At 34.9% G+C, this 26,773-nt stretch overlaps 1 protein-coding gene across 1 annotated transcript in view; it reads right to left on the bottom strand.

The window, feature by feature from the left end:
- LOC145286078 (transient receptor potential cation channel subfamily V member 6-like) overlaps positions 1-26,773 on the bottom strand; it is a 103,678-nt gene that overhangs the window by 21,086 nt on the left and 55,819 nt on the right. The window contains exons 6-12 of the mRNA XM_080134748.1: positions 26,526-26,675; positions 23,514-23,596; positions 18,104-18,305; positions 8,809-8,916; positions 7,867-8,018; positions 6,458-6,567; positions 2,005-2,150 (exon numbers count right to left, since the gene is read on the bottom strand). Coding sequence (XP_079990874.1) covers positions 2,005-2,150; positions 6,458-6,567; positions 7,867-8,018; positions 8,809-8,916; positions 18,104-18,305; positions 23,514-23,596; positions 26,526-26,675 — 951 coding nt within the window. The remainder of the gene's footprint in view (positions 1-2,004; positions 2,151-6,457; positions 6,568-7,866; positions 8,019-8,808; positions 8,917-18,103; positions 18,306-23,513; positions 23,597-26,525; positions 26,676-26,773) is intronic.

Genomic DNA, 26,773 nt, shown 5'->3' with positions numbered 1-26,773 from the left:
TCCTCATCAGTCTTATTTGAGTGGGTCAGCCATTCCACATTATGGACATTGAAGTCACCGCAAATGTGAATGTTAGCCGAGGGATGAGCAGACAGGATGTGGTCAATTTTTTCTGATATACTCTTAAAGACAGTAACTCCACTGTTGTGGGGGCGATAGAGGGCAAATATAAATGCGGTGGTGTAAGCAAGTGCAACCCTGAAGCAAATATAAGGTAGGTTAGGGTCTTCTCTGGAGATATCCCTGCCACATAGGAAGCCATCTTTAATGTAGGCACATATTCCATGCCTGTGGCGATCTTGGGGGTCAGATTTAGATGTTAGGTTAGAGTATCCTTTAATTATGAACTCATCTAGGGAGGTGGTCGGCCCTATTCCAGTTTCGCTTAGAAAGAATATGTCAGGTTTCGTCTCCTGTAATTGGGTTTCAACCTCTACAAGGTTAGAACGTAGACCCCCTGATGTTGGAGAAAGAGATATGGTAGTAGAAGTCTACGTAGGAGGATGGGGTTCTAGGTTTATTCGTGTTTTCTTTTTTGAGATATTTCATGTTGAGGATTTTGGGGTTTGTGGAACAGGTCAGCATACTTGGTTAGAGCAGAACAGAGAGGGAATGTAAGAGAGGAAAGACAGGAAATTTTTTTTTTTTTTTTGTAGCACATAATAAGGTAAAGCCGTAACAATTACCCACTAGTATGGCATCGCGAGGCCCCACCAGAGACTACTGCATGGTCCAGAATCCATTCACCAAATGGCAATACAGCAGCCCCAGTACTTTGCACCTGCTGATAGGACAGGCTCCTTAGTGGTTATTCCAAGGTTCGGATCCCTGACTATCAGGCAGTTAACGTCAGCCCAAATGAAAACGTTTACCTCCAGCACCCTTACTAATGACATGGCCGCAAGGATAGACATAGAGACAGAAAATTTCCGACATCTCAGACTACTGTTCACGAAGTACTACCAACCTGGGAAGCAGCTTTTTCTTCACCCTTTGTCAGAAATATCACTCATTAGAAATGAGGACTGAGGGACAAAAAAGAAGAAGCGAGAGTTACTGGAGCTACCGATAACACATCCACTGCATTATCTACTCTCCATCAAAAAAAAAAAAAACGGTAAGAGGGACTTATTTATATCTACTTAGTATAAGTCCTTTGCCCATTCCCAGTTTAGAATAGAATTTGACGATAGTCTCCCCTCCCATATTAATCCATGGAAGTTTTTTTTATTTTGCGCTTTTGGTTCCTTGTGATAGAACCTTCGAGATTAAACTGATAATTATGTTTCAATAATGCAACTTCCATAATCTCTTTTGTCTCTCTGGCCAGTTCCGTGTATTTGTTTCTCCGTCTTCTTGATATCTGGCCTGATGAACGGCGAAATCTACAATCTAGCAGGAGTTTTCCTTCTTGTTATGTTCTTGTTCTTGTTATTATGACATCTGGTTTCCTTGTTTGGATTGGTTTATCTGTTTGTACGTCCACATCCCATAGAATTTTGTGATTTCCATTTTCAAGTACTGCTACCAGTTTGCACTTGTACCATTTGTCCAAGTGTTCACGATACAGTTGTTTGCATAGTTTTCAGTATAATTTTTTCCACATCCGATCATGTCTATTCTTCTTCTTCTTCTTCTTCTTCTTCTTCTTCTTCTTCTTCTTATTATTATTATTATTATTATTATTATTATTATTACCATAATGTCCTAAAGAAAGAAAATCTTGGCGTACTATTTACTTTTATTTAGAATGGAGCATTTCTTTTCAAATCCATTTCAATTGCTATTTGTTTTCCCGATTCCCTTCACCGCTTGAAATGATTTTGTCTTGGAACTAGAAAAAGACAGTTTTTTACTCGGTAACCTTTATGTGACGGAACAGATTTATATTTATTTATATACGAATAAATACACATTGGCCTTTATTATAAGGTGGTTAGTTATGCAACTTAAAAAGAACAAGTTTATCTGGTTTAATCGAATTTAGTAGATTTGTTTACGTACTTTGCCAATAGTAGGATGCCTCGTGACGTTCAAGTCATTATAGAACTCAGCAAACGTGCCCAACGAGACAATGAACAAACCAGCAACAGATTCGATCGGGTTACTGAACATATATTTACACAATCCATTGAAAAGGATATACATGGCTGAAAAGAAAGGAAAGAAGAAAATGAATTATTAACAGCAACATTAATATTTCATAGCGAATTTAATTCTCTGTAAGGCCATACAAATTCTAAAAAAAAAAAAAAAATATTGACGCTATGACGTTTTGGAATTTTTTGATAAGGATTGATAATTTGTATTATTTTGATTATTCGGTCTACTGTTCACATCTTGGATGCTATTCTTACAATGTTCCACTTAATATAACCTCTGATCGTCTTTAGATGCATCTTGTCGAACTTGGAACTATTTATATCTATTGTACCACTTATGGTGCAACAGATATACGTGCTAAGTAATAATTAGTGCTAAATGACAGTTTTCTGTAGGATGAAGGTTGAATTCTAAGTATGAGCAAAAACTAAGAATACAATTACAAATAACATAAGACTTCTACCCGGTTATGGCTAACGAAACGAGAGCCAATTACCCTTGTGGCAAAATTCCGCATAGATTCCTGTGTTATATAAATATTCTCAAGTTCTGCAAGACGCATCTCAAGAAGATCGAATGTTATACCTGCCGAAACGTTGCAAGAATAACATTCAAGAAATAATATAAATTGAAGATAAAACATTATCAAGTCTATTTATACAAAATAATTAATTTTTGTTCCCAACTTCTAAAGTAACGTAAAATTAAACGTTGCTAAAGATTTAAAGTTTAGCATGTTTGACAATGATCTAGGTGAAATTAAAAAAAATGTTGTTTTGTGTATAAGGAGAAACTAAATACACATATTTATTTTGGTTGCCATTTCAGTTCTGGTAAAATGGAATCTTGAAGTTAAAAGAAAGTTGAGGGAAGATTGTGTAACAAAACTGTCCATATTTGAGTGATTAAGTATATAATACCATATTTTAAAAAAATTTGAGTGATTAAGTATATAATACCATATTTTTAAAAAAAATTGAGTGATTAAGTATATAATACCATATTTAAAAAAAATTTCATTTCTTTTAAAATTCGTCATAAACTTTTTGGACCAGTCTATTTTTGATATTTATTTATATATTTTATATTTTAATTTTACGATTTAAAAAATTCTTTTTGTTCACTTATTAAAGTAAAATATACGTATCTTTTGCTTCATTAGTATTAAAAATGGCGCCCAAAGAGTAAAAAAAAAAAAACAACCTTATGTTCTTGTTTTGAATCTACAATCATGAATAGTTTTACACTGTGAGTCTTTTTATTATTTTTTTAAAAATGTTTTCTCATGTTTATTAGCACTATATTTTTTTACTTTCCTTCTAAAGAGTATGAATTTATCCAGGATATATAACTCTATGTTTCATTTTACTTGAGTCGAAATTCTCAGAAATCAAGGATCCCTCTTCCTAGAGCTAACACTTGACCACTATATGAGACACATAAATATCCGAATATTCCATTAAGTTCTCCTTTACATCTCAAACACTAAGTTTGTAAAGAAGTTGAGAACATAATTTTCTTCTCCTCAGTTGACCATTTAAATATGTTATAGTATATCTTTCTTGTGGTCTCTTGATCTTACTGGAGTTCATGACAAGAATTCATCTTGTCTGGTGGAGTATCCAGCTTCATGCTGTTACTTGAGGTAGCATCACTCGGCGAAGGTGCACCATTCCTCGTAAAAGTCATATGTGTTAGCCATACTGAGAAGATTTTATTTGGGCCATAAATATGATGTGATTTTAAATATTAAGACAGGGTTTAATTGTAGTGGAAAATGTCCTCATGCCAGGTGGTCTTGACAAACCCCTGTACAAAAAGACCTTAGATACTCGAGGATAGTGTCTAGTAGGCATTCAAACTCTCTCCTATATTATGGATGTCTATGTGCCGACGGAAGGGTCTGTTAAGTATTTGAATTATCTGGAAAAGGAATAAAAACATGATCATTGGAATCTAACTTTTATATATATATATATATATATATATATATATATATATATATATATATATATATATATATCTTAGTCTGTCTATTTTTCTGTTCCACAAATTTAGCCATATTCAACCATCAATTTAGTATAAAGTACTCAATGGGCTATCAATTTTGCCTGTTGTTAATGGCTAAAAAGTTTAGTAAATACACAGGAATGACATAAAAGAATTGACACCCGTAGAAACAGTTTATTTCAATAAACATATAATTTATAGAACAAAGTCAAAAATAAATGGTCACAAATTTAATAACTAAGACTTAGTTGATATTCCTTTTGCTGTTTTTGATGCTTCTAGGCATGGAATTGATCAGTTGACGAATATCATCTTAAAGAAATTTCTTGTCATGTCTGACACAGTAATGCTAAAAGTTCAGACTTAGAAGATGGCTTCCTTTTCCTTGTGCAAAGTTTCCGGTCTAATATGCTCCAAAGGTTTTCAATTCGGTTCATATCCGAGGACTGACTTTTACGATGGAAGTTTATTAATCTCATTTTGGCTCATTGTTGTGTCACACTAGCAGAGTGACAAGGAGTTCTGTTTTCCATAAATAAGGAGTTAACTTGGTTCATTGCACCCTATACAGTAACCAAGAAACTCCCATGTTTCAGCGTTAGCTGCAGTTTTTTTCAAGTCAAATTCTTACTGAGGGAACCTCTAAACTCATACCCTTCCACTGCCGGGTTTTAATATGACTCATCAGAGAAATGACATTGGTCCAAAAGGTCATAGGTCTTGCAACCATCCCACGAGCCCAATCTTTTCTGCACTTGATATTGGTAAGACTAAGAAGAGGTTTCCTTCTTGCAGCTCTACCTTAGTAGCCGAGCTTGTGAAGATACCTGGCAGCTGTTCTGGAGCGGACACTAGCTTGCATTGCAATGTCAGAGGCTTTGCACTAAGGATCCTCAGAAGACACAAGGTTCTTTCAGAAGGCCCAGGGCGAACTGGATGAGGTTATGTGTACTCTTGTGAATTGTATGATCACTCTATTAACAGTAGAAAGGAGTATTGAAAAATTTCCTGCTATTTTGCGTTGATTAAGACCACCTTCATGTTGACCCACGATTCAGCATCGCATAAATTCTGATAAATCTGATGCTCCTCTGGTTCATGGCATGCTTCAATGTTGTTGGATGCACTTTTAATGAGATACTCTAAGTTATTTCAGCACTATTCTTATCTAGAAATATAAATAAGCATATATTAATTTTGGGAAAAATATTTATCTTAGTGTTTATTCTTTTCTGTCAGGTCTGTGCGTATATATATATATATCTTCTATAATATAAAGCTGAATGTGTGTGTGTGTGTGTGTGTGTGTGTGTGTGTGTGTGTGTGTGTGTGTGTGTGTGTGTGTGTGTGTGTGTGTGTGGTCATGAATAGGCTCCTATATGATTGACTATTTTAAAAAACTTTGTGACATATGGAGGTCAGGTCCGAACAAACACCCTATAATTTTATTATACCATATTTCTTCAAACTGAAACATAATTATCAAAGTATACTTATGCAGATAGATATGAAAAGTCTTTATTGAATTTTGTGCCTATTTCCATTCTATGGAGGACAGGCGCGAACGCAGACCCCACAATTTTATTATACCATCCCTATTTAAGTTACAACATACTTATCAAAGTATTCTTATGTACATCTATATCAAAAACACTTGTAAACGTGTTTTTTTAATTTTTTATTTCGATACTTTGTGGACCTGGCGCGAACGTAGACCCCACAATTTTAATGAACCACCGTCCTGCCAGATCAAACATATCCATTCCTGTGTCTCGATACATCTTCTATCATTATATGTAATCAGTTTTTTAAAATAGTCAACCATATAGGAGCCTATTCGTGACCAGACACACACACACACACACACACACACACATTCAGCTTTATATTATATATATATATATATATATATATATATATATATATATATATATATATATATATTAATTTTAAAGGGATTAAAACAACAGTCTGAAGAGCAGAGTAAATTTTAATGTATATTAGTAAATTCATTAATACAATTAAAATAAAAGAAAACATAGTCGTTTTCATGTAGATATATAATAAGCTCGATAGGCATATATATCCTAGAGCTATTTTAATATTGAGTAAGATGATTGATAATTTTCATAAAGAAGAACAAAATTGATTTTGTTTGTTCTTCCTTATGAAACCGATTTTTAATTTTTAATTTTTAATTGTAATTATAAATGATCAATCATCTTACCCAATATATATATATATATATATATATATATATATATATATATATATATATATATATATATTGAGTAACTGAAGTATGTAAAAGAAATAAAAAGCAAAGATAAATATTTGTTTTTACCTTGAGAGAATCCGATGACGAAGACACTGTAAATCACAAAGAATCGCAGTAGATCTCCTTTGATCATGGAATACACCATCACTACGAACGGCCCGGTGATACGAAAACCTCTGCAATAAAAGCAATGTCATCTATATTGTAAAAAATAAAATAGGAAACATGATTGATAGAAGATAATGCATAAAAATAAATGGAAATTCAATATTGAGATGTCGAATTCCATCGTTAATTAAAGTCTGCAGCTCACGTTGCGTGGTTGGATTTGTTTGCCCCTATCTATATATACGAAATATTATTGGGGGGAAAAATTATTGTTTGTTTTGAATATCGTAAAATGATATTTAGGATGTGTAGCACTATCTTTCACATTTCCAATTTGTTGAATGGAGGAAACAAAAGAATCTGACATCTTGAGACTATACACAGAAAATTTCTAAAGAAGGAACAATAGTTTCTGCATGAAACGCTTAGCTTTGAATTGAATCCTTTAAACCACTGAAAAATTATACATTTCTGTATATATCATCTTGGACAAGTGTGGACTAAGCTTCTCTTAATGAGTTTTTTTACTTGTAAACCTACATTGTTTTCTTTTTTTTTCTGGATTAAAGATTATATTTTGCGACATATGCATTTCACCTCCACATATTCGTAAAACGGAATTAGACTCAGTTCAGATGGCTATATTAAGATACTACCCACTGTTGTCAAACGTTAAGTTCAGAGGATGACAGCATCACTCAGTTCCCTGTCACACTTCCAGGAAAACCCCAAACAGTGCAGTCGGAACAATGACAATGGTATAGACATGTTTCCTTTACCAAGCTACCACCATGTTATGTTCATGATGTTAATTTATAAACGAGATCAACACAAAGTTAAACACCACAAATTACTTTATTCAAGAGTCATAAATAATAAACTTCCTCCCTCATCAGGGAGATCTATCGATAGTAAAGATGGTGTTGGTGATTGGTTAGTAAATACATATATATACATATATATATATATATATATATATATATATATATATATATATATATATATATATATATATATATATATATAGTAAGTTATAAATATATATGTATGGCAATTAACCCACACAGAATATTCCGCAAATATTCCGAATGGAACGCGGAATATTCTGTGTGGGTTAATTGCCATGTATATATAATTATGACTTACTATATATATATATATATATATATATATATATATATATATATATATATATATGTGTGTGTGTGTGTGTGTGTGTGTGTGTGTGTATGTGTGTGTGTGTATCATTAATTATATTTTTGCTGCTATTTTTTATGCCATATACATAAAAACATAAAAAAACATGTCTATAGATAATTCTAATATGCATGAATGTGTGCCAATCGATATTAATTATTTTAACAAACCTGCAGAAGAATAGAAAATATGGTGCAGTACATAAAATGGCCATAATTGCTATGATGTCTTCATAGTCATAATTGCAAGTGATACGACCCGGAATCATCATAAGGACAAGGACACACGACGTAAGAAACATGGCTTTTGCAGGAGCTCCTCTCTGGAAAATAAAAATAAAAATGACTATACAGTCTTTATCTTTAATCCGGTTTGTCTTTTATCTTATTTTTTTTTAAATGAAAATATCAAATAAGAAATTAATTGCTGAATATTATTTTGCAGTAATTTATATATAACACCTTTCTCTTTACGTTCACGTGTTTTTTGGGGACACCTGGACTGAGGATTATTGGTAAGGTTAAAACAACCTACTACTACTACTACTACTACTACTACTACTACTACTACTACTACTACTACTACTAATAATAATAATAATAATAATAATAATAATAACAACAACAACAAGGTTATGTAATAGGTTATGTTTTTATAAGTTATATTAATTTATATTTTTATAGGTTATATTAATAGGTTATATATTTAATCGGTTTATTTAAAAAATGTCTGACAGATTTTATTGATTAGTTTTGTTAAGAAAACGAATATTGCAAGTTTATTTTGAATGTAAAAATCATCAGTTCATTATATTTTCAGTACATAAATCCTTACGACAGATACAAAGAATGGAAATGTATCATATTTAAATATGAAACACACACACACACACGTCATAAATGAGCAAAACACCTAAAGAAAGTCGAAGAGCACATCGGCCGAAACTAAGTTGAACCTGTCCAACTACATACCATGATTGATTATAAAGCAGTAATTTAAATTGTTAATGTTCATTGATGGCGTAAGAAATATTTAAAGTCTTAATTTTCTCCATAATCTTACAACGGCAAAGATGAAACAATTTGATGGAAGGCAAATATCGTTTCACTTACCAACGTTATCAAGAAAAGTTTCAATCCTTGATGATACACTTCTTTCGCGGCTAAAACAAGATATATTCCCGCTCCAATCACAGACAGCAGTTCCAACGGTAAACGAATCTAGGCATAAAGATAATTTCATTCTCATTAATTAAAAAGAAAAAAAAATGAAATGAAATTCATTTAATTATTATTCGTTTTTAAACATTTGCTTTTCTCATCAGATATTTATGAAAATTGGCACAGGGGCATCCATACATCTACAGAAACGAATCTTGGTATACAAGACTCGATCTATAATTAATATAAACGAAAGATATAAGAAAAACTTGGATCATTTGGATTATTCTGACTGCTATTCTCATCGTGTGCGTTATTCATACAAAGTTTCGGTGATGTAACTTCCTACCTTCTTCAAGTGTATCTTATCAAACTCGCGAATCTTTCTGCCGAACTTGGGAATCTACATGGAATTTCGAAAGGAACCCTTTATTTAATTTAGGGCGCTAGCATGTTCTCGTTCCGTCAGCCATGTCCAGGTAGAAGTCTTAAGTGATTTGCAACTGTATTTTCTGTATCGTCCGCACTGAGGCACTGAACCTTCAACCTCCTAGAAGAGTGTCACTTATAACTGAATTTTTTTGCGTAACAGATAAAATTCCGTTTGAAATTCCGTGCAGATTCCTGAGTTTTTTTTTTTTTTTTTTTTTTTTTTTTACAAAGGCATCACCACATTATCAAGGCCCAGAGGCCACTCAAGGATAAGGGTTAAAGAGTGTACAGTAGAAGTTGGTCAATATAGTAATCATTAGTAATGAAAATTTGGTAAATTTAATAACTTATATGGAACGGCTCATCAAGAACTTATTTACCTTAGACTTGAACACAACCATATTGTAGTCAGCCGGAAAGCAGGAAAACGGAAGACAATTCCACAGGCGTGCAGTTCTAAGAAAGAAGCTTTGTTCATGGAATCTATGTTTAGGTTTAGGCACAGATAAAGAGTGGGGGAAATTATTGATAGTGTTTACAGCTAGACGAGTGTTTCTTGTGAAAGTTTGGCGAGGGGGGACCATAGATTGAAGCTCAGTTGAACACTTTCCATGAAAATAACGATACATCAGAGACAAACTCGCAACATCTCTTCTGTGAGATAGAGGTTGTAAGGAGGAGAAAAGGACATCTCCTACGAGGCTACGAAGTCTATTTTGAACTCTATCAAGGCAGGACAAGTCCTTTCTAGCAGCTCCTGCCCAGATGTGGCAACAGTATTCCATCCTTGGACGTACCTGGCTCTTATATAGATAGAGAATAGCATCAGCAGTGAGATATCTACTGGATCGATAGAAAGATCCCACCATTTTTCCAGCGGCCTTGGCAACAGATTTGATATACGTGTTCCATTTAAGATCAGGAGTAATGGTCAAGCCCAGAAGCTTGTCAAAACTTGAGGCCTCCTCAAGACGAGAGCCATTCATTTCAATTGATGACAAATGTGGATTAAAATGTTGATGATGTAAAGAGAGAAGCTTGGTTTTAGATGCATTAAAAGTAACCAGCCACTCCTTTCCCCATTGTACTACATGCTCAAGATCAGAGGAGAGAGAATTGGAGAGTACTTGCTCGTTTACTGTCTTAGATGTGGAACCATAAATGGTAGTGTCGTCAGCATAAATGTCTACAAATGATGTAAGGATATGATTTGGAAGATCATTAATGTAGATCAGGAAAAGAGTTGGGCCCAGGATGGATCCCTGAGGGACACCGGCATTAATACTGTGAGCTTCTGATTTTTGCCCCTCAACTACTACTCTTATGAACCTATCAGAAAGAAATGATTTAATAATTGAGAAGACATTTCCAGCTATACCATAGCTAGCGATCTTATGAAGTAAACCTTTATGCCATACCCTATCAAAGGCTTTAGATATGTCAAGAGCAATTGCCCTAGAAAGATTGCCACCGTCGAGAGATTTGCTAATCCTATGCGATATAACTGTAAGGACATCTGCTGTAGATCTAGCAGAACGGAAACCATATTGAGTGTCACTAAGAAGGTTATTTTTGTTGAGATGTTTGATTACTTCTGTATTTAACACAGATTCTAGCAACTTACTCATGACGCACAGGAGACTTATTGGCCTGTACTGAGAGGGGGATGAGCGATCACCTGAATTCTTAAATACAGGGCATACTGATGAGATTTTCCAGGGAGATGGGAAACTATTCTCCTTAAGACAACGTTTAAACAGTTTTGTAAGTATGGGCGCTAGTTCAGGTTGAAGTTTTTTGAGTACTATAATTGGAATACCATCAGGGCCAGTTGCTTTACTGGAATCAAGGTTTTTGATTAGCTTGGCAACATCACGTACAGATATACGTATATCACATAGCGTGTTTTCTGATACAGGAGGAAATATTGGGGGTTGGCGGTCTTGGTCGCAAAGGGTAGAATTAGCTGCAAAGTTCTTGACAAAGAGTTTGGCTTTGTCTGATGCTGACGAGATTACCTCAGGTCCATTGATAATAGTTGGGATGGAGCACACGCTTCTGTTCAGGATTCTGTTTGCTATTGCCAAAACTGGTGGGAACCAAGCCGCTGCTCAGCTACTTTGGACTTAACAGATTGAGCATACAACTCTCTTGCGTTCCTTATTACTTTCTTACAATGGTTGCTGGCAGTCCTGAAAACGGCTTTAGTTTCCATACATCTATTACGTTTGAAGCAGTGGAAAAAGTGATTTCTGTGCGCAATGGCAGCAGCACATTCTGGGGAGAACCATGGCTGGCTGTTAGGTTTTTGCTGAAACTTTTTAGAGGGTATGAAATGGTCAATACCTACAATTAACCATTCAGTTAGGTCTAATACTATAGAGGACACATCCTTTTTAAACATGGAATGCAGAGGTAGATCAGATATAAATGTACGGAAGCTATCCCAGTCAGCCTTAGTGTATCGATATACTGTACGATGAAGTGGTACGTCTGAGGACTTATTACATTTCATTTTTATCTTAATTGATACAACAGAGTGGTCGGAAGATCCAAGAGGCGACAGAACAGAAACTGAACATAGTTCAGGGCAAGTTGTGAGAAAAAGGTCTAGTAGGCTCGCATACTGGCCGTCATTATCGGGCACACGGGTAGGTTCCTGAACAATCTGAGTGAGGTCATAGGCAATGGAGAAATCATGACAGAACCTCCCCTCATCATCGGTCTTGTTTGAGTGGGTCAACCATTCGACGTTGTGAACATTGAAGTCTCCACATACGTGAATGTTAGCTGAAGGATAAGTAGAAAGGACTTGGTCAATTTTCTCAGATATGCTTTGAAAGATAGTAACTCCGCTGTTGTGGGGGCGATAGAGAGTAAATATAAATGCAGTAGTGTGAGCTAAAGCAACCCGGAAGCACATATAGGGTAAGTTAGGATCTTCCCTGGAGATGTCCCTACCACATGGAAAGCTATCTTTAATATAGGCATATATTCCATGCCCATGGCGATCTTGGGGGTCAGATTTAGAAGTTAAGTTAGAGTATCCTGTAATTGCAAACTCATCTAGGGAAATAGCCTGTCCAATGCCAGTTTCACTTAAAAATAAAAGGTCTGGTTTAGTCTCCTGTAATTGGGTTTCAACCTCTGGAAGGTTAGAACGTAGACCCCTGATGTTGGAGAAGGAGACATGGTAGTAGGGGTCTACGTTGGAAGTTGGAGAACCGGGTTTAATCGTGTATTTTTTCTTGAAACTTGTCATGATGAAATTTTGGAATTTGTGGACTAGGTCGACAGATTTACTTAGAGCAGGACAGAGAGGGGAAACTAAGAGAGAAAAAGAAACGAAGAATTTTTTTTTTTTTTTGTACCACATGATAAGGTAAAGCCGTAACAATTACCCACTAGTATGGCATCGAGAGGCCCCACCAGAAGCTACTGCATGGTCCAGATTCCATTCACCAAATGGCAATACAGCAGCCCCAGTACTTTGCACCTGCTGATAGGACAGCCTCCTTAGTGGTTAATCCAAGGTTCGGGTCCCTGACTATCAGGCGGATAACGTCAGCCCAGACAAAACGTTTACCTCCAGCACCCTTACTAGTGACATGGCTACAAGGATAGACATAGAAACAGAAAATTTCCACCAACTCTGCCAACTGTTCGCGCAAAAATACTGCCAACCTAGAAAACAGCTTTTTCTTCTCCCTTTGTCAGAAAAATCACTCATTTAAAAAATGAGGACTGAGGGACAAATAAGAAGAAGCGAGAGTAACAGGAGCTGCCGATAACGCATCCACAATGCGTTTTCTACTCTCCATTAAAAAAAAAAAAAATAAAAAAAAAAATAAATAAATAAAAAATAACTATTAAGTATTGTACTTAATAAAAGTCCAACGGACCTGTTTAAGGGAAAGTATGGTGATAGATTCCCCTCCCACGAACTAAAAATGAGTACAATTAGGTAATCTATTTTTGCAATCAACTCGGTAGATAAATAAACATTTATGGACGAGAGAAAAAAAAAAAAAAAAAAAAAAAAAAAAAAAGAAGCTAGCATTTAATACAACAGAAATACATAAATTAAATACTGAAATAAAATGTAGTTATTAATATTTGAATCTTAAAATAAAAAGTGCGAATTAGTAGAGAAAAAAATCACTTATCACAACAACGCATTCCGTCTCCAAACTAGTGAAGAATTTAACTTTTAATAGCGTTCAGAAGATTTTTTTTTTTTTTTTAAATTAACCGTTAAGAGAAAGCGTGATTTTATTCTGAACTTTAACTAATCACGTTTTAAGCAACTTATGATATAAAACAAAATCGGATGGGGGGGGTTCTTCCGAAGTTAGTTGGTGACGTTATAAGTAATTGCGAGATAAGATGGGAGCCAGAAATTAGGGGTGGAGGACTGAAAATGATAATATAATGGATTGATTATACAATATTTAAGATCAACTTGGTAGATAAACATTTATGGACGAGAAAAAAAAAAAAAAAAAAAAAAAAGAAGCTAGCATTTAATACAACAGAAATACATAAATTAAATACTGAAATAAAATGTAGTTATTAATATTTGAATCTTAAAATAAAAAGTGCGAATTAGTAGAGAAAAAAATCACTTATCACAACAACGCATTCCGTCTCCAAACTAGTGAAGAATTTAACTTTTAATAGCGTTCAGAAGATTTTTTTTTTTTTTTAATTAACCGTTAAGAGAAAGCGTGATTTTATTCTGAACTTTAACTAATCACGTTTTAAGCAACTTATGATATAAAACAAAATCGGATGGGGGGGGGTTCTTCCGAAGTTAGTTGGTGACGTTATAAGTAATTGCGAGATAAGATGGGAGCCAGAAATTAGGGGTGGGGGACTGAAAATGATAATATAATGGATTGATTATACAATATTTAAGATCAACTTGGTAGATAAACATTTATGGACGAGGAGAAAAAAAAAAAAAAAAAAAAAAAAAGCTAGCATTTAATACAACAGAAATACATAAATTAAATACTGAAATAAAATGTAGTTATTAATATTTGAATCTTAAAATAAAAAGTGCGAATTAGTAGAGAAAAAAATCACTTATCACAACAACGCATTCCGTCTCCAAACTAGTGAAGAATTTAACTTTTAATAGCGTTCAGAAGATTTTTTTTTTTTTTTAATTAACCGTTAAGAGAAAGCGTGATTTTATTCTGAACTTTAACTAATCACGTTTTAAGCAACTTATGATATAAAACAAAATCGGATGGGGGGGGGGGTTCTTCCGAAGTTAGTTGGTGACGTTATAAGTAATTGCGAGATAAGATGGGAGCCAGAAATTAGGGGTGGGGGACTGAAAATGATAATATAATGGATTGATTATACAATATTTAAGATCAACTTGGTAGATAAACATTTATGGACGAGGAGAAAAAAAAAAAAAAAAAAAAAAGCTAGCATTTAATACAACAGAAATACATAAATTAAATACTGAAATAAAATGTAGTTATTAATATTTGAATCTTAAAATAAAAAGTGCGAATTAGTAGAGAAAAAAATCACTTATCACAACAACGCATTCCGTCTCCAAACTCGACAAGATACATCTAAAGAAGATCAGAGGTTACATCAGCGGAAGTGCAAATAACACTCAAGATGAGAACGATAGTTTGAATAATCCACATAATCACTCCTCATCTAAAAACTTCAGAAACAAGAACAAAAACATTTGTACCTTTATAAATGTATTGTAGCTTATTAGAATACAAAAAGTTCCCAAATATTTTTGGGCTCATCATATGACCATGGAGGTATGATGTCATCATCTTTACAGGTGTCGAGCTTGAAAGTTGGAAGTGTAAAAACGCAGATTTTTTTTTTTTTTTTACATTTTCACTCCAAATATGGCACATTGCCACTTTGATGTAGGGGGCTACTATCAGGGACCTTAGTTGCAGAGGTACTATGTAGGAAGTTGAGCAGCAAGATGTCTGTTCACATTATACTTGAACTTCTGCATGTTAGTACCGTTGGAGAAGCAGGAACCCAGAAGAGAATTCCAAAGTCTAGCAGTTCTGGGAAGAAGCTATTAGAGTAGAAGGCTTTCTTACGTATAGGGATCTCTACTGTGTAGGGGTGGGACTTCGCTGCTTGTCGGGGTTGTCAGGGGTATTTTCATCAAGGAGGTACAAGGTATAGTTCGTCAGAGCATCCACCATTAAAACACTTGTAAAACAGGCTAAATGATGCAAAATTTCGTCGATGGGACAGGAGCTGAAGCTTAGATGACAGTTCAGGACGTATCAGGTTGGCGACTCTCTTTTGAACCCTGTCCAGGAGCGAGAGACTGGTAGCAGATGCACCAGCCCAAATGTGACAGCAGTACTCCATACATGGACGAATGGTGGCTTTGTAGAAGTACAGGATACTTTCAAGCGTAAGTAACTTTCTAGTACACTAAAGAGAGCCCACCTTGTTCACAGCAGCCTTGGCAAAGATCTTGCTGTATCTATTCCAACTTATGTTCCCTGTGAACATTAAGTCAAGAAGTTTTAACAAAGTACTTTCAGGTAATGTATCTTTAGCCATAACTATTGGTGGTTGGTAAGGTTTCATGTAATTATTAAAGGACACGAGCTTAGTCTTGGCAGCGTTTAATGTTACCATCCATTTTTTACCCCATTTCACTACATACTGAAGTTCTTCCTCTAGGGTTTCGGCCATTACCTTAGATATGTGCTCATTAGTTTTCCCCACGTGCCTGCTACAGAGCGTGGTGTCGTCGGCAAATATACCCATCTCAGAGACAATTTTATCAGATGCTGTCACGTCAGTATTCAGTTCTTTCAACAGCCATGAATAGCCTACCAACGGATCACTACACCAAGCTTTATGATTGGTTCACACTATACCAATTTCAGCTCAACATCCAATTCTCCACACACAAAAATAGTCTGTTACTGCTACACATCCTAGAATAATTCCCGGGCAAACTCAGTTTTCTCTCAACCTGGATCAATCAGGAGTAAAATGCTAAATCACAATCTGCATTGGCTCCATGACTCATAATGATATAAAAACTGACATGTAGATCACAGTGCAGCTAAGAAAAATGCATAAATAAATTTTTTTAGTTCCAGTGGTCCCATATAATAAAATGTATGCCAGAATCACTTTTAGATAGGAATGTGGTATCCTTGTTTAGAATTCATTCTTTCTGTTCTGCAAACGTTGGAAGTGAAAATAATTGAAGTCGAATTTAACAAAGATTTGTAACATGAGGTTTATATTCTTTTATGTTAACATGTAATCACGTGTGTAGCATCGCACATGCGCATGCTCAGTGGCCGTTTGGGTCACAGTGCACTGGTGTGTCTTTCCAGGATTTCTGCCTTGGTTTATTTAGCATATTTTCAGAACACTTCCTGAGAGATGTCACTGAGGCCAAACGCTATAAATCTCTTCCCAGCTCTTACATTACAGAACAAGATGGAACTGCGGAACTGAATTGCTTTTCTAATCCAAATAATGCAAATTATCAATCCTCATCTCAAAAATGGGAGGTGGCGGGGATCAAATGGTTAATAACACGGACTGATGATCTGAGTGTTCCAAGTTTGAATCCAATTCGATCCACAAAAATCACTTTCACTTAGGATGTTGGCAACTTTCTCGTGATCCCTCCCGTAAGTACCGTAAGAATTCTAACTAGGAAAATATCGGAGAAACCAATGCCAACAATAGAATATTTGAATTAATAGGATATGATAATGATTTTTAAAATTCTACAACACAATTAGGTCTTTTCCAAAACTATATTATTCTATTATTTTTTAATTCTTTAATGAATTTAGTTTTTGAAATTTGTCAATAAATGTCCAGTGCAAAACATTGTTTAATATTTAGAAATTGCATTAATGTTTTAGGGTTTTAATCCCCACCACTACCACCTCCATTATCCTTTCTAGTAAAGTAATTAAACCTCAGGATTCGGTAGCAGTTACATGATTGAGATCAACTAATTTATATTTACATATAATCTCTTTCACAGTAATCGGTATGTGGTTCAACTGGTTACGACAAGCATATGCAGACTTGCATAGCGATACATAGCTGATAAGAAGTGTGGCACATACCTTACACATGCACACCTTTAAGCTATTTTCAACCCGACACTTTGGCGTTCAAATATGAACAATTCCTAGAGATATGCGACCAGACCATATAAATCTCTTCCCATCTCTCGCAATAGTGTTCTAGGACGAAATAGAACTCAATTTGCTATCTATAGTCAACCTATCTCATATTCTTATGCTACTAACTTTTTCTGGTTGCTATTCTGTGTTGATTAAATTATTGAATAAAGTTAACACAATTTGTAGAGAAGGTGTTTGTCCTTTTTTTATATGAAACCTGGCAACCTCCTTTTATTCAAAGTCAGATGAATACAGACACAGTGACCTGATTACAGAATGACTATCTCAGACAACAATCACTCAAAAGTCTATAGATTTATATTTTTTAAAAAATTTTCTTTATACATTTACATTTTTAAACACATTTAAATATACTTTGAAATGTGTCCCTTAAAATTTATTTTATTTTATATTTAATTCGATTTAATTTATTTAATCTTTTACTTTATATTTTTAAATAAAAATGTAAAAATTTTTTAAAAATTATAAAAAAAACTATTTACTTTTATATGATTTTATAATTACTTTTATTAATTAATGTCAATGTTTTATACATAAAATTTCGAAAATGTAAACACGTAGATCATTATAAATTATGTTCAGTGTATGGAAATTGATTAATGTTTACTTACATAATCATAGCGCGTGTAAGGCTGCAGTAGATAACATTTATTTATTGGTTCATTTTCAATGTAGATTTTTTTCTTGCATTTAATATCTTCAATGAGGTCCGTCACATTGCCATGCAAACGAGGGTCAGCCCCTGGTCGTAGGGCAAAAGCCGAGGCAAATATTAAGAAATAAAGAGTAAAAAAGAAAAAACTGCGATAAAACCTGGAGATAAAATGAAAAGAAAAGTAACAATTATTTTACATGTATTTACATTAGAATACTGTTATTAATTTAACTCGAAGTATTTTTTTCAAAAATTACATTACATAGGGGGTGACGGTGGCTAAGTGTTTAAATACACAAACTGAAGACGTAGGTATGCCAAGTTCGAATCTAGTTTATTCTACAAAATTTCTAACCTCATAAAGAGGAGGTAAATAAAATATCTTTTATATAAAAATGATCGATAAAATCCGATTAAAAAAGCAAGTTCGATTTTGACGAAAGTTGACACTTTTATACAACCTAACATCACAAGTACATTTGAGAAGTTTTATCACCATCCAAGCAGAAAGGCCTATAAAATCAACTGTAGATTCTTTTATGAGACAGGGGCGCGTTCGAAATAAATGTTATTGTTTAGAGCCAAATTGAATCATGGAACTTGACTTTTGCATTTTAAACTTGTGAAGCCATTATTTACAGATAATTTTATAAAACCAAAAATATATTATCTACAGTGCAATGTAGACTACAATGTACTGTGAAATATATTATTGCGTGACAGCATGTGAAGCTTTCTCCAGGTACAATGCGGGAGGGGGGGCCTTAACTAAAGCAGTTAATCAATTGATTTGATTAAAAAATGGGCGATTTCGCAGATTTCGATGACAATAAAAGTATGGAATGATGAAACATTCAATCCCGGACAATGTCGGGTCTCACTGCTTGTTATCTATACAAAATAAACTATTTTATTAACATAGTGTCCCTATTTTATTGCCTCTCCATGAGGACAAAGGTAAACACAAGATCAGTTTTTTTTTAATGTGTTGGAAAATACAGCTTCTCAGAAAGGACACTCTGGACTGGGACAAAATAATAAATGGCCTATTCATGATTGATTTCTGTTCTTCCAGACGAGGACAGAAAATATACTGCAGTTTCATTCTGACAGCAATATCTATTATAGGAACAAATTTTTCTAAAAATTCATATTTTAGTTATGTAAATTATTGAGTGTACTCCCCCCCCCCCAAATAACGCAAAAATTAATTTGTTGAAAAAGAGAACAAAATAAAAATTAAAGTACAAAAACTCCCAAATAACGCCAGATATGCACAAATAGTTAATTATGTAACAATCTCTTTTTAATAAACACTTGTCGTGGTTTACCAGATCGCCACCTCCATGTTTTTAAACAATAAAAAAAAAAAAAAAATACGCCGCCAGCTGAAAGATGGCACTCCCGAAAATACGCCACAACCACACGTGCTAAAAATAGCAATAACTTTTTCTTCAACAACTCAGAAATTTTTTTTTTTTTTTTGACGATCTAGCAAATCACGGCAAGACGGGTCTTTGTTGTTTAAGAAAAGGTTGTTGCTTGTGATTAAAAAGTAGTACAAACCTGACCTTGGGCAATGTGCCGCCTGGTTCAGGAAAGGGACAAGGGAAAAAAGCCGCTCCAGTTATTTATGGATTGGTGGTCATGTGAGGTAACGAGAGTTGGCGGGAATATGCAAATGAGATGCAGTCGGTTTTTCAAATAAAAAGCCTGTGTCTCAGAGAGAGAGAGAGAGAGAGAGAGAGAGAGAGAGAGAGAGAGAGAGAGAGAGACTCTTTGACAGAAGTAAGTTCTGACAGATTTGTGCTGAGGTTTGATACTGAGAATTGCGAGAAGGAGAACATAACGATTGGAAATTCTTTCTTTGAACTTTACTTTCTAATAATACCAAAATATTTAACTGTAAGCTATTTCGGCACAACAGCGAAAATGAGTAAATGAGTAAGGTTAAGCAACGACATCCTGAGGCCGTTTACTGGAGAAGGTGATGTGGTTGCATGCCTTAACAAGCTGCAGTTAGTGGAAAAGCTGCAGAAGATTGAAGACATAGCCACATTGATCCCAATGTATTTGGAAGGGAATGCTCTAGCCGTCTATCTAGAAATGGGAGAGACAGATCAGACCATTGTTGAGAGTATTGAGAACCGATTAAAGGCTGCATTTTCAGAGAGCGTGTTTGAGGCTTATAATAAGCTCAGAAGAATTACCTGGACCGGGATGGACTGGGAGTAGGTGGATGTATATGCAGCAGAGATCAGATGACTAGCGGGATTGGCTGTATATGCAGGATGTAGCCTTGAGAAGTACCGTTAAACTGGCTTTCATAGGTGGTTTCCCTGACCGCATCTCTATGGAACTGCAACGACTTACTGAAATTGAAACCACAGAGATAGAGGAGATTTTGAGGCATGCCATGATGCTGGCAAAACAGCCCTGTGAACTGTGGGCAGTCGCAGCCTCTGCGGCAAACAATCAACGCAGAGAGGAGCGAACATTAACAAAACAAAGTCGTAGATTTATCAGTAAAATGCTTCAGATATCGAGGACCCCACCTGATGAGAGATTGTAGGGATCTGCAACGAGACATTATTTATTTTCGGTTTGGCCAGGTGGAACACATTAGCAGGAATTGCTCTTCGCTTCTGGGAAACGAGTAAAGGGGTGCTATTGCACCAGTAGTTAATGCTTTTAAACTGAAAAGGTGTATGAGAGTTTGCTGCCACAGATAGTGCTCACTATTAACAGAAAGAGGGCTAGAGCCCTTGTCGATACTGGATGTACAACAACGCTTGTTATTACAAATGTTGCCAATTCTAAGAATGGAACCAGCAACATTAGAGCAGTAGATGGCAGAGAAGTGAAATGTTGTGGAGAGGCCGATGCTGAGATTGTGGTGAGAAATATGCTACTGTAACTAAAAGTGATGGTACTGTCTAGGCTTATTGCAGGAATTGACGTAGTTCTGAACCCAGGAATTGATGTGGTACTGGGCCTGGGAGGAGCTACCATTGCTAAATGCCAGGTGAAGTTTGGCAATCAAAATGCACCAAGAATGACAAGAAGTGCAACCAGGAGCAATACCATCCAACCGTCAAAACCCAGACCATGTCTGATTGAGGATGAGGATTTTCGGGCCTACTTTGTGATAAATGGACAGTAGAGTGGTGATGGGCCACAGAACCACCTGTGTTGACAAATCAGATTAGCTGCTACAAAAGCATGCTAACAGAAGATATAGGGTCACAGTTTGAGAAGGAAGTTGAGAGGGAGATAGACGAAGGAGTCAGGGAAGTTTGAAAGAATTTTGCCACTCATGGCTGTGGTCCAACCTATTAAGAAGAAAGTTAGGCCAGTGTTTGATTTCCGGGAGTTAAACAAGTATGTAGCTTGTCACACAAAGGATGGAATCGACATGTGTGAAAAAGTCATGAGGAATTCGAGGAGAATGGAACGAGCATCTAAAATCGTGGACCTAAAGTCGGCCTACCTCCAAATTCATGTAAAAAAAAGCTATGGCAGTATCAATTGGTAGAGTATTAAGTTTATTGTTTGACCAGATTAGGATTTGGACTGAATTCTGCACCGAAAATCATAATCAGAACAGATGCTTATTAAGTGTTAACTTGAAGCTCTTGGAGATTTGATCTGAGAATTTGGACTGAAGGTAAGTGTCACCTTGGTTCCATCACAGAAAAATAAAGCAGACAGACTGACCAGAGTAAAGAAAGCTTGGTTAAGGAAAGAGAATGACATGGCTCCGGTGTGTTGTGCAGTAGAGCATCTTAAAGACCTGCATAAGATGCATCATTTTGGAAAGGAATGGATTTTATACCTATCAAGAAAAGTGAATCCGCACATCACAATGCAAGATATCCAAGAGGTTGTAGAACAATGTAGGGAATGTCAATTAATTAACTCTGCACCGACTAGACACAAAAAAGGGGAATTGCATTTTGAAGAAAATTGTTGGCGACTAGCTATTGATATAGCGCATTATGGACATGAACCGTATTTAACTATGATTGACTGTGACATGGTGGAAAATCAGAAATGAAATGGCAGAAGAGGTGAAGAGAGTTGTCGAGGAAATGTTTATGGAAGGTGGGGGGCAGTAGAAAAGGTGTTGATGGATAACGGTCTTTCTTTCTGCTCAAAAGTTTTTAGAGATTTATGCGCAAAGTGCAATGTTAGGCTATATTTTAGAGCTGCATACCACCCAAGTGGTAATGGAATTATAGAGAGGCATCATCGCACTATAAAAGCTGTTGCATTGAGAAGTCAAAATTCGCCCCTAAGAAGCTGAATTTTGGTATAATATGGCACCAAAGACTGGCCAAGATGAAAAGTCAGTGCCAAACTGATTTATTTTTACATATGAATGGCGACATCCATTGGCTGTAACAGAGATATTGGAACAGCCACATTTTTCACCCAATTCTCGTTGCAAACCCCACTGGGAAAGAGGTACTGTAACTGATGTATTCTCCAAAAACAAAATGGCAGTTAATGGAATGTCACGTCACATCTTAGACATATGGAGAGTTTCCTTGCCAGCAGAGGAAGAGGAGGTTGATGAAGTTCCTGAAGAAGAACCTATATGACAGTTGCACTGCGAACAAAGATGCCCGGCATGGATGGTGGACTATGAGATCAATTATTAATCTTAAAGATCAAGGGGCATGTGATTAAAAAGTAGTACACACCTGACCTCGTACAATTTGCCACCCATTTCCGGAAAGGGATAAAAAAAATGGCCACTCCGGACTGGTGGTCACACAAGGTAACAAGAATTGCAGGAATATGCAAATGAGATGCAGTCAGTTTTTCAAATAAAAAGCCTGTGTCAGAGAGAGAGAGAGAGAGAGAGAGAGAGAGAGAGAGAGAGAGAGAGAGAGAGAGAGAGAGAGAGAGAGAGAGAGAGTCTCTTTGGCAGAAGTAAGGTCTTACAGATGTGCGCTGAGATTTGATACTGAGAATTGCAAGGAGAGCATTGGGAATTCTTTCTTTAGACTTTCTAATAATACCAACATATTTAACTGCATTACGGTCATGGCGGTATTTCCGGGGGTGTCATTTTTCAGCCGGCGACATGTTTTAGTTTACAAATATGGGAGTGGCGATCTGTCAAACTATGACACACTTTTCCTTAATAATGTTGATCCAAAAGAAATTGCCATATGCGAGATTTTCAAAAATTATTAACAATGGAGATCTATAGTTTAATATAATATATCTTGTCGTCATCTTAAAAAATATACTAGTTTTGAAAAAAATATCAAGAGAACATCTCAGGTAGCCAGGAAAAGGAAAAGGCGAGAAAGGAAGAGGCATGAAAAAGATGCTATAGAGATTTTTTTCTTTACCGATCACGAGCGAACGTTCGCCATTTTTCTTCCAATAGACTAAATATTATTCCGTCCATCATGAAAAGATGTTCTTCTTTGTCCTGTCAACAAAAATACACAAAAAATGAGCACATCTTTGACTACGCATTTGAATAGAAAAATATACAAAACTACTGTTTTATTCTTTCGAAAAAAAGTGACTAAACTTGTTTTATAGATGCGTTCGCTGAATGTATTCTGATGAACTTCATTATATTGAAGCCGTCCAACACATGTCAGCATGTAAAATGGACGTTCTGATGATGATGATGATGATGATGATGATGATGATGATGATGATGATGTGCAGTAAGTTCATCAAAGCACATTCGGCAGATGCACTTGACTAAACTAATAAAAATGGAATTAAATATGTCAATTAGAAAAACTAGGTTAAAATCCTTAGGTTTATCTACTTTATTACAGATTTTTAATGTCTCTTCTCACACTAGAAAACTCTTGGCAAGAAAGTTTCATGTATGTAGCAGTGTTGATACGGCCATTGTGTGTGTGCGTCTATATATATATGTATATATGTACATTTTTCATATTTGTATGTATATATATATATAGACGTGCATACCTATGTGACTGTATGTATATATGCTGATATTGGTGCACTTCAGTGTATAAAGGTATATATTGGAAATACATAAAAACATTTTATATACAAAGAATTTAATATTTCTTGCTCAAGCTGATACCACGGCCTGATGAAGTAATATCTCTAAACCGAGACACTGCAGAAACATGTTTGCACATATGTAGCCAATAATGTTTGGTTTGTATGAATAAACATACTATAAACATGCTCTGTTCATTCATCGAACACTTTTTGATATGCACATAGGTTTCAGTGGATTTACATCTAGGAAATAAAAACTATACAACCATCAACCATATATATGTGTGTGTGTGTGTGTGTGTGTGTGTGTGTGTGTGTGTGTGTGTGTGATATAAGTTGAAAATTAAAAAAAAATATTTATTCCATTGAGTTTCAAAAAATGGCTCTTATCCTCAGAGGAATGTAGTTAGCAAAATGGTATTCACAGGCAGGCTATAAATTATATATATATTATACATCAATATTCGTTTTTTATTACCATTTCTTTATCATTGTTTTTTTTTCCTTTAAATATATCCACGATAACACAGCATATTCAATATGTTGATACACGTTGGAGAAAGGGACTTCAACACATGCGTTAAAACAGAAACCTTCCCTATTTTAAAAAATGGTTTAAGAGTGTATTGGATGAATTCAGAAATAATGGAACCAAAGAGTGAACTTCTGAGAGTAGTTGGTGGATCTATCTGATTAAATATTTCAGAGAATTTGTTCTACACATTCCTTTTATATTCTGTGATCAATGGTAATACACCTATTTAAAGAGTGCCCGCTAAAAGCAATAAAGACAAAGATAACTACACCCTAAAATATTAGCGTTCCTCCTTTCCCAGGACGGATAAAATTAATTTCTCAAGCATTACAATTTTGCACTACTTTTATATCCCTTTACAAAAATTAAAATCAAAATAAAATGCAAACCTTATGTCTAGAATCCTTATTCCGATTTTAATCAAAATTCATTACATAATTTTAATTCTAATGTTCTAAATGTTTAAAATTTAAGGCTTATAAGCTTAAAGGGATCTCAAGAAAAAATTGAAATTTAGGGAATCTTGCGTAATTTTTGTATAATGGCTAGAAATCAAATTCAATGTAAATCTGAAATATTTAAATTTTCAAGAAAAGAAGTTATACTTATACCCATATTTATACTCCTTAAAACTTCTTTAAAATACTTCATAGAAACTGGAATTTGAGAAATATTTAGTGTTAAAATTTCACTAAAATCGGAGGTATACGCAAGGGCTTCAACTATCATTTTTTCTTAAACATTGAATTATATATTTATTCAACAACTTTTTATTAACTCAATAAGTCCGGCCCTAATTAATAAAACAACAGAACTTAGACACATTTCGACGTCATTTATCAATTGTTTTTGATCGACTGTAAGCAAACGCGGCACCCACTTTGAACACAATTTTCACATAGAATAATGTTCATGTAAAATGATGCCTTCTGATATCGTCAACGTCTCTTCTATCCCAAACAACTTTAATTTTTGATACGTTTAAACAAGTTTATGGATTTTTTTTATGTTTTCCGGCACAACTGCCAAATTTAAGCGATCTGAGAATTCAGCGCCATATTCGTCCGCACGGCTGCATCTGAAGTTAGCATATCAATCGTTGTTTGCGATGGAGCAAATTCGGATAACATTTATGAAGCCATTGCTTTGATTACGTATTTACCCACCAGACAGCACTGCTTTATCAACGCACAAAATTCAGATTTTTCCATTGTTTTTAAAATTTGCAACAATAGTTTTACTTAAATAACTGTAATTTGTGAACTAATAATTTTTTTTATTACATTTTAACCCCAAACAAGGCACATTGCCACTTTGGTGTAGGGGGCTACTATCAGGGGCAAGATTAGGCTTAAATGTTGGCACGTTCGATCTGAAGGTTAGTACTTAATAAAACTCATATGGATTGCTTTTATTATGGACGACGTCTATATGTAAAGTCCGGGACTTTTTGAGCAATGTGTTATTTATTAAAACTTGTTATTACCTTATGACATGTCACCATAAGTTTTTATTGATAACTACCGGAATAATGGCTATGCTAAAAAATTAATCTTTGGTAAAAAAAAAAATAAAATAAATAAATAAATAAACTTAGTCATTAAGATTAACTTAAATTATATTACCCCTTTTTGTAAGTACGCACAAATAACAGATGCAATATGTAACACGTTTCCGCTGTTCGATTAAGAAACAATAAGTTATAGATTTTCTTTATTAAACAAAAAACAGTCAATGCAAATAATGTCAATTCAGTACTTTGCTAAATTTTAATTAAATACGTAACTTTGAAGAAAAAAAAAGAAAACCAACACACTGAATCGATACTTACCCCATATACAATCAGACTCAACGTTGAATTAGTATTAATTTCGCCCGTTTCTGAAATTGTGTCGATTTCTTTAAGCGGATACCCTGCACACGTGACCTCGCCGTATTCCCAGTATTGTTGTCTTTCCAGATTAATTATGTGGTCATACATCTGAATAATAATAGCAATAAAGATGATAATAATTTTAAGATAGCAGACACAAATAATAATAGCCTAGAACGGCATATAATAGAGTGCATACCTCCGCA

Source organism: Euprymna scolopes, chromosome 10 (assembly GCF_053919585.1).
Source record: "Euprymna scolopes isolate OS-2025 chromosome 10, ASM5391958v1, whole genome shotgun sequence".
Lineage (NCBI taxonomy): Eukaryota > Metazoa > Mollusca > Cephalopoda > Sepiida > Sepiolidae > Euprymna > Euprymna scolopes.
Note: the sequence above shows the minus strand (reverse complement) of the source record. Positions and strands in the feature narration are given on the sequence as shown.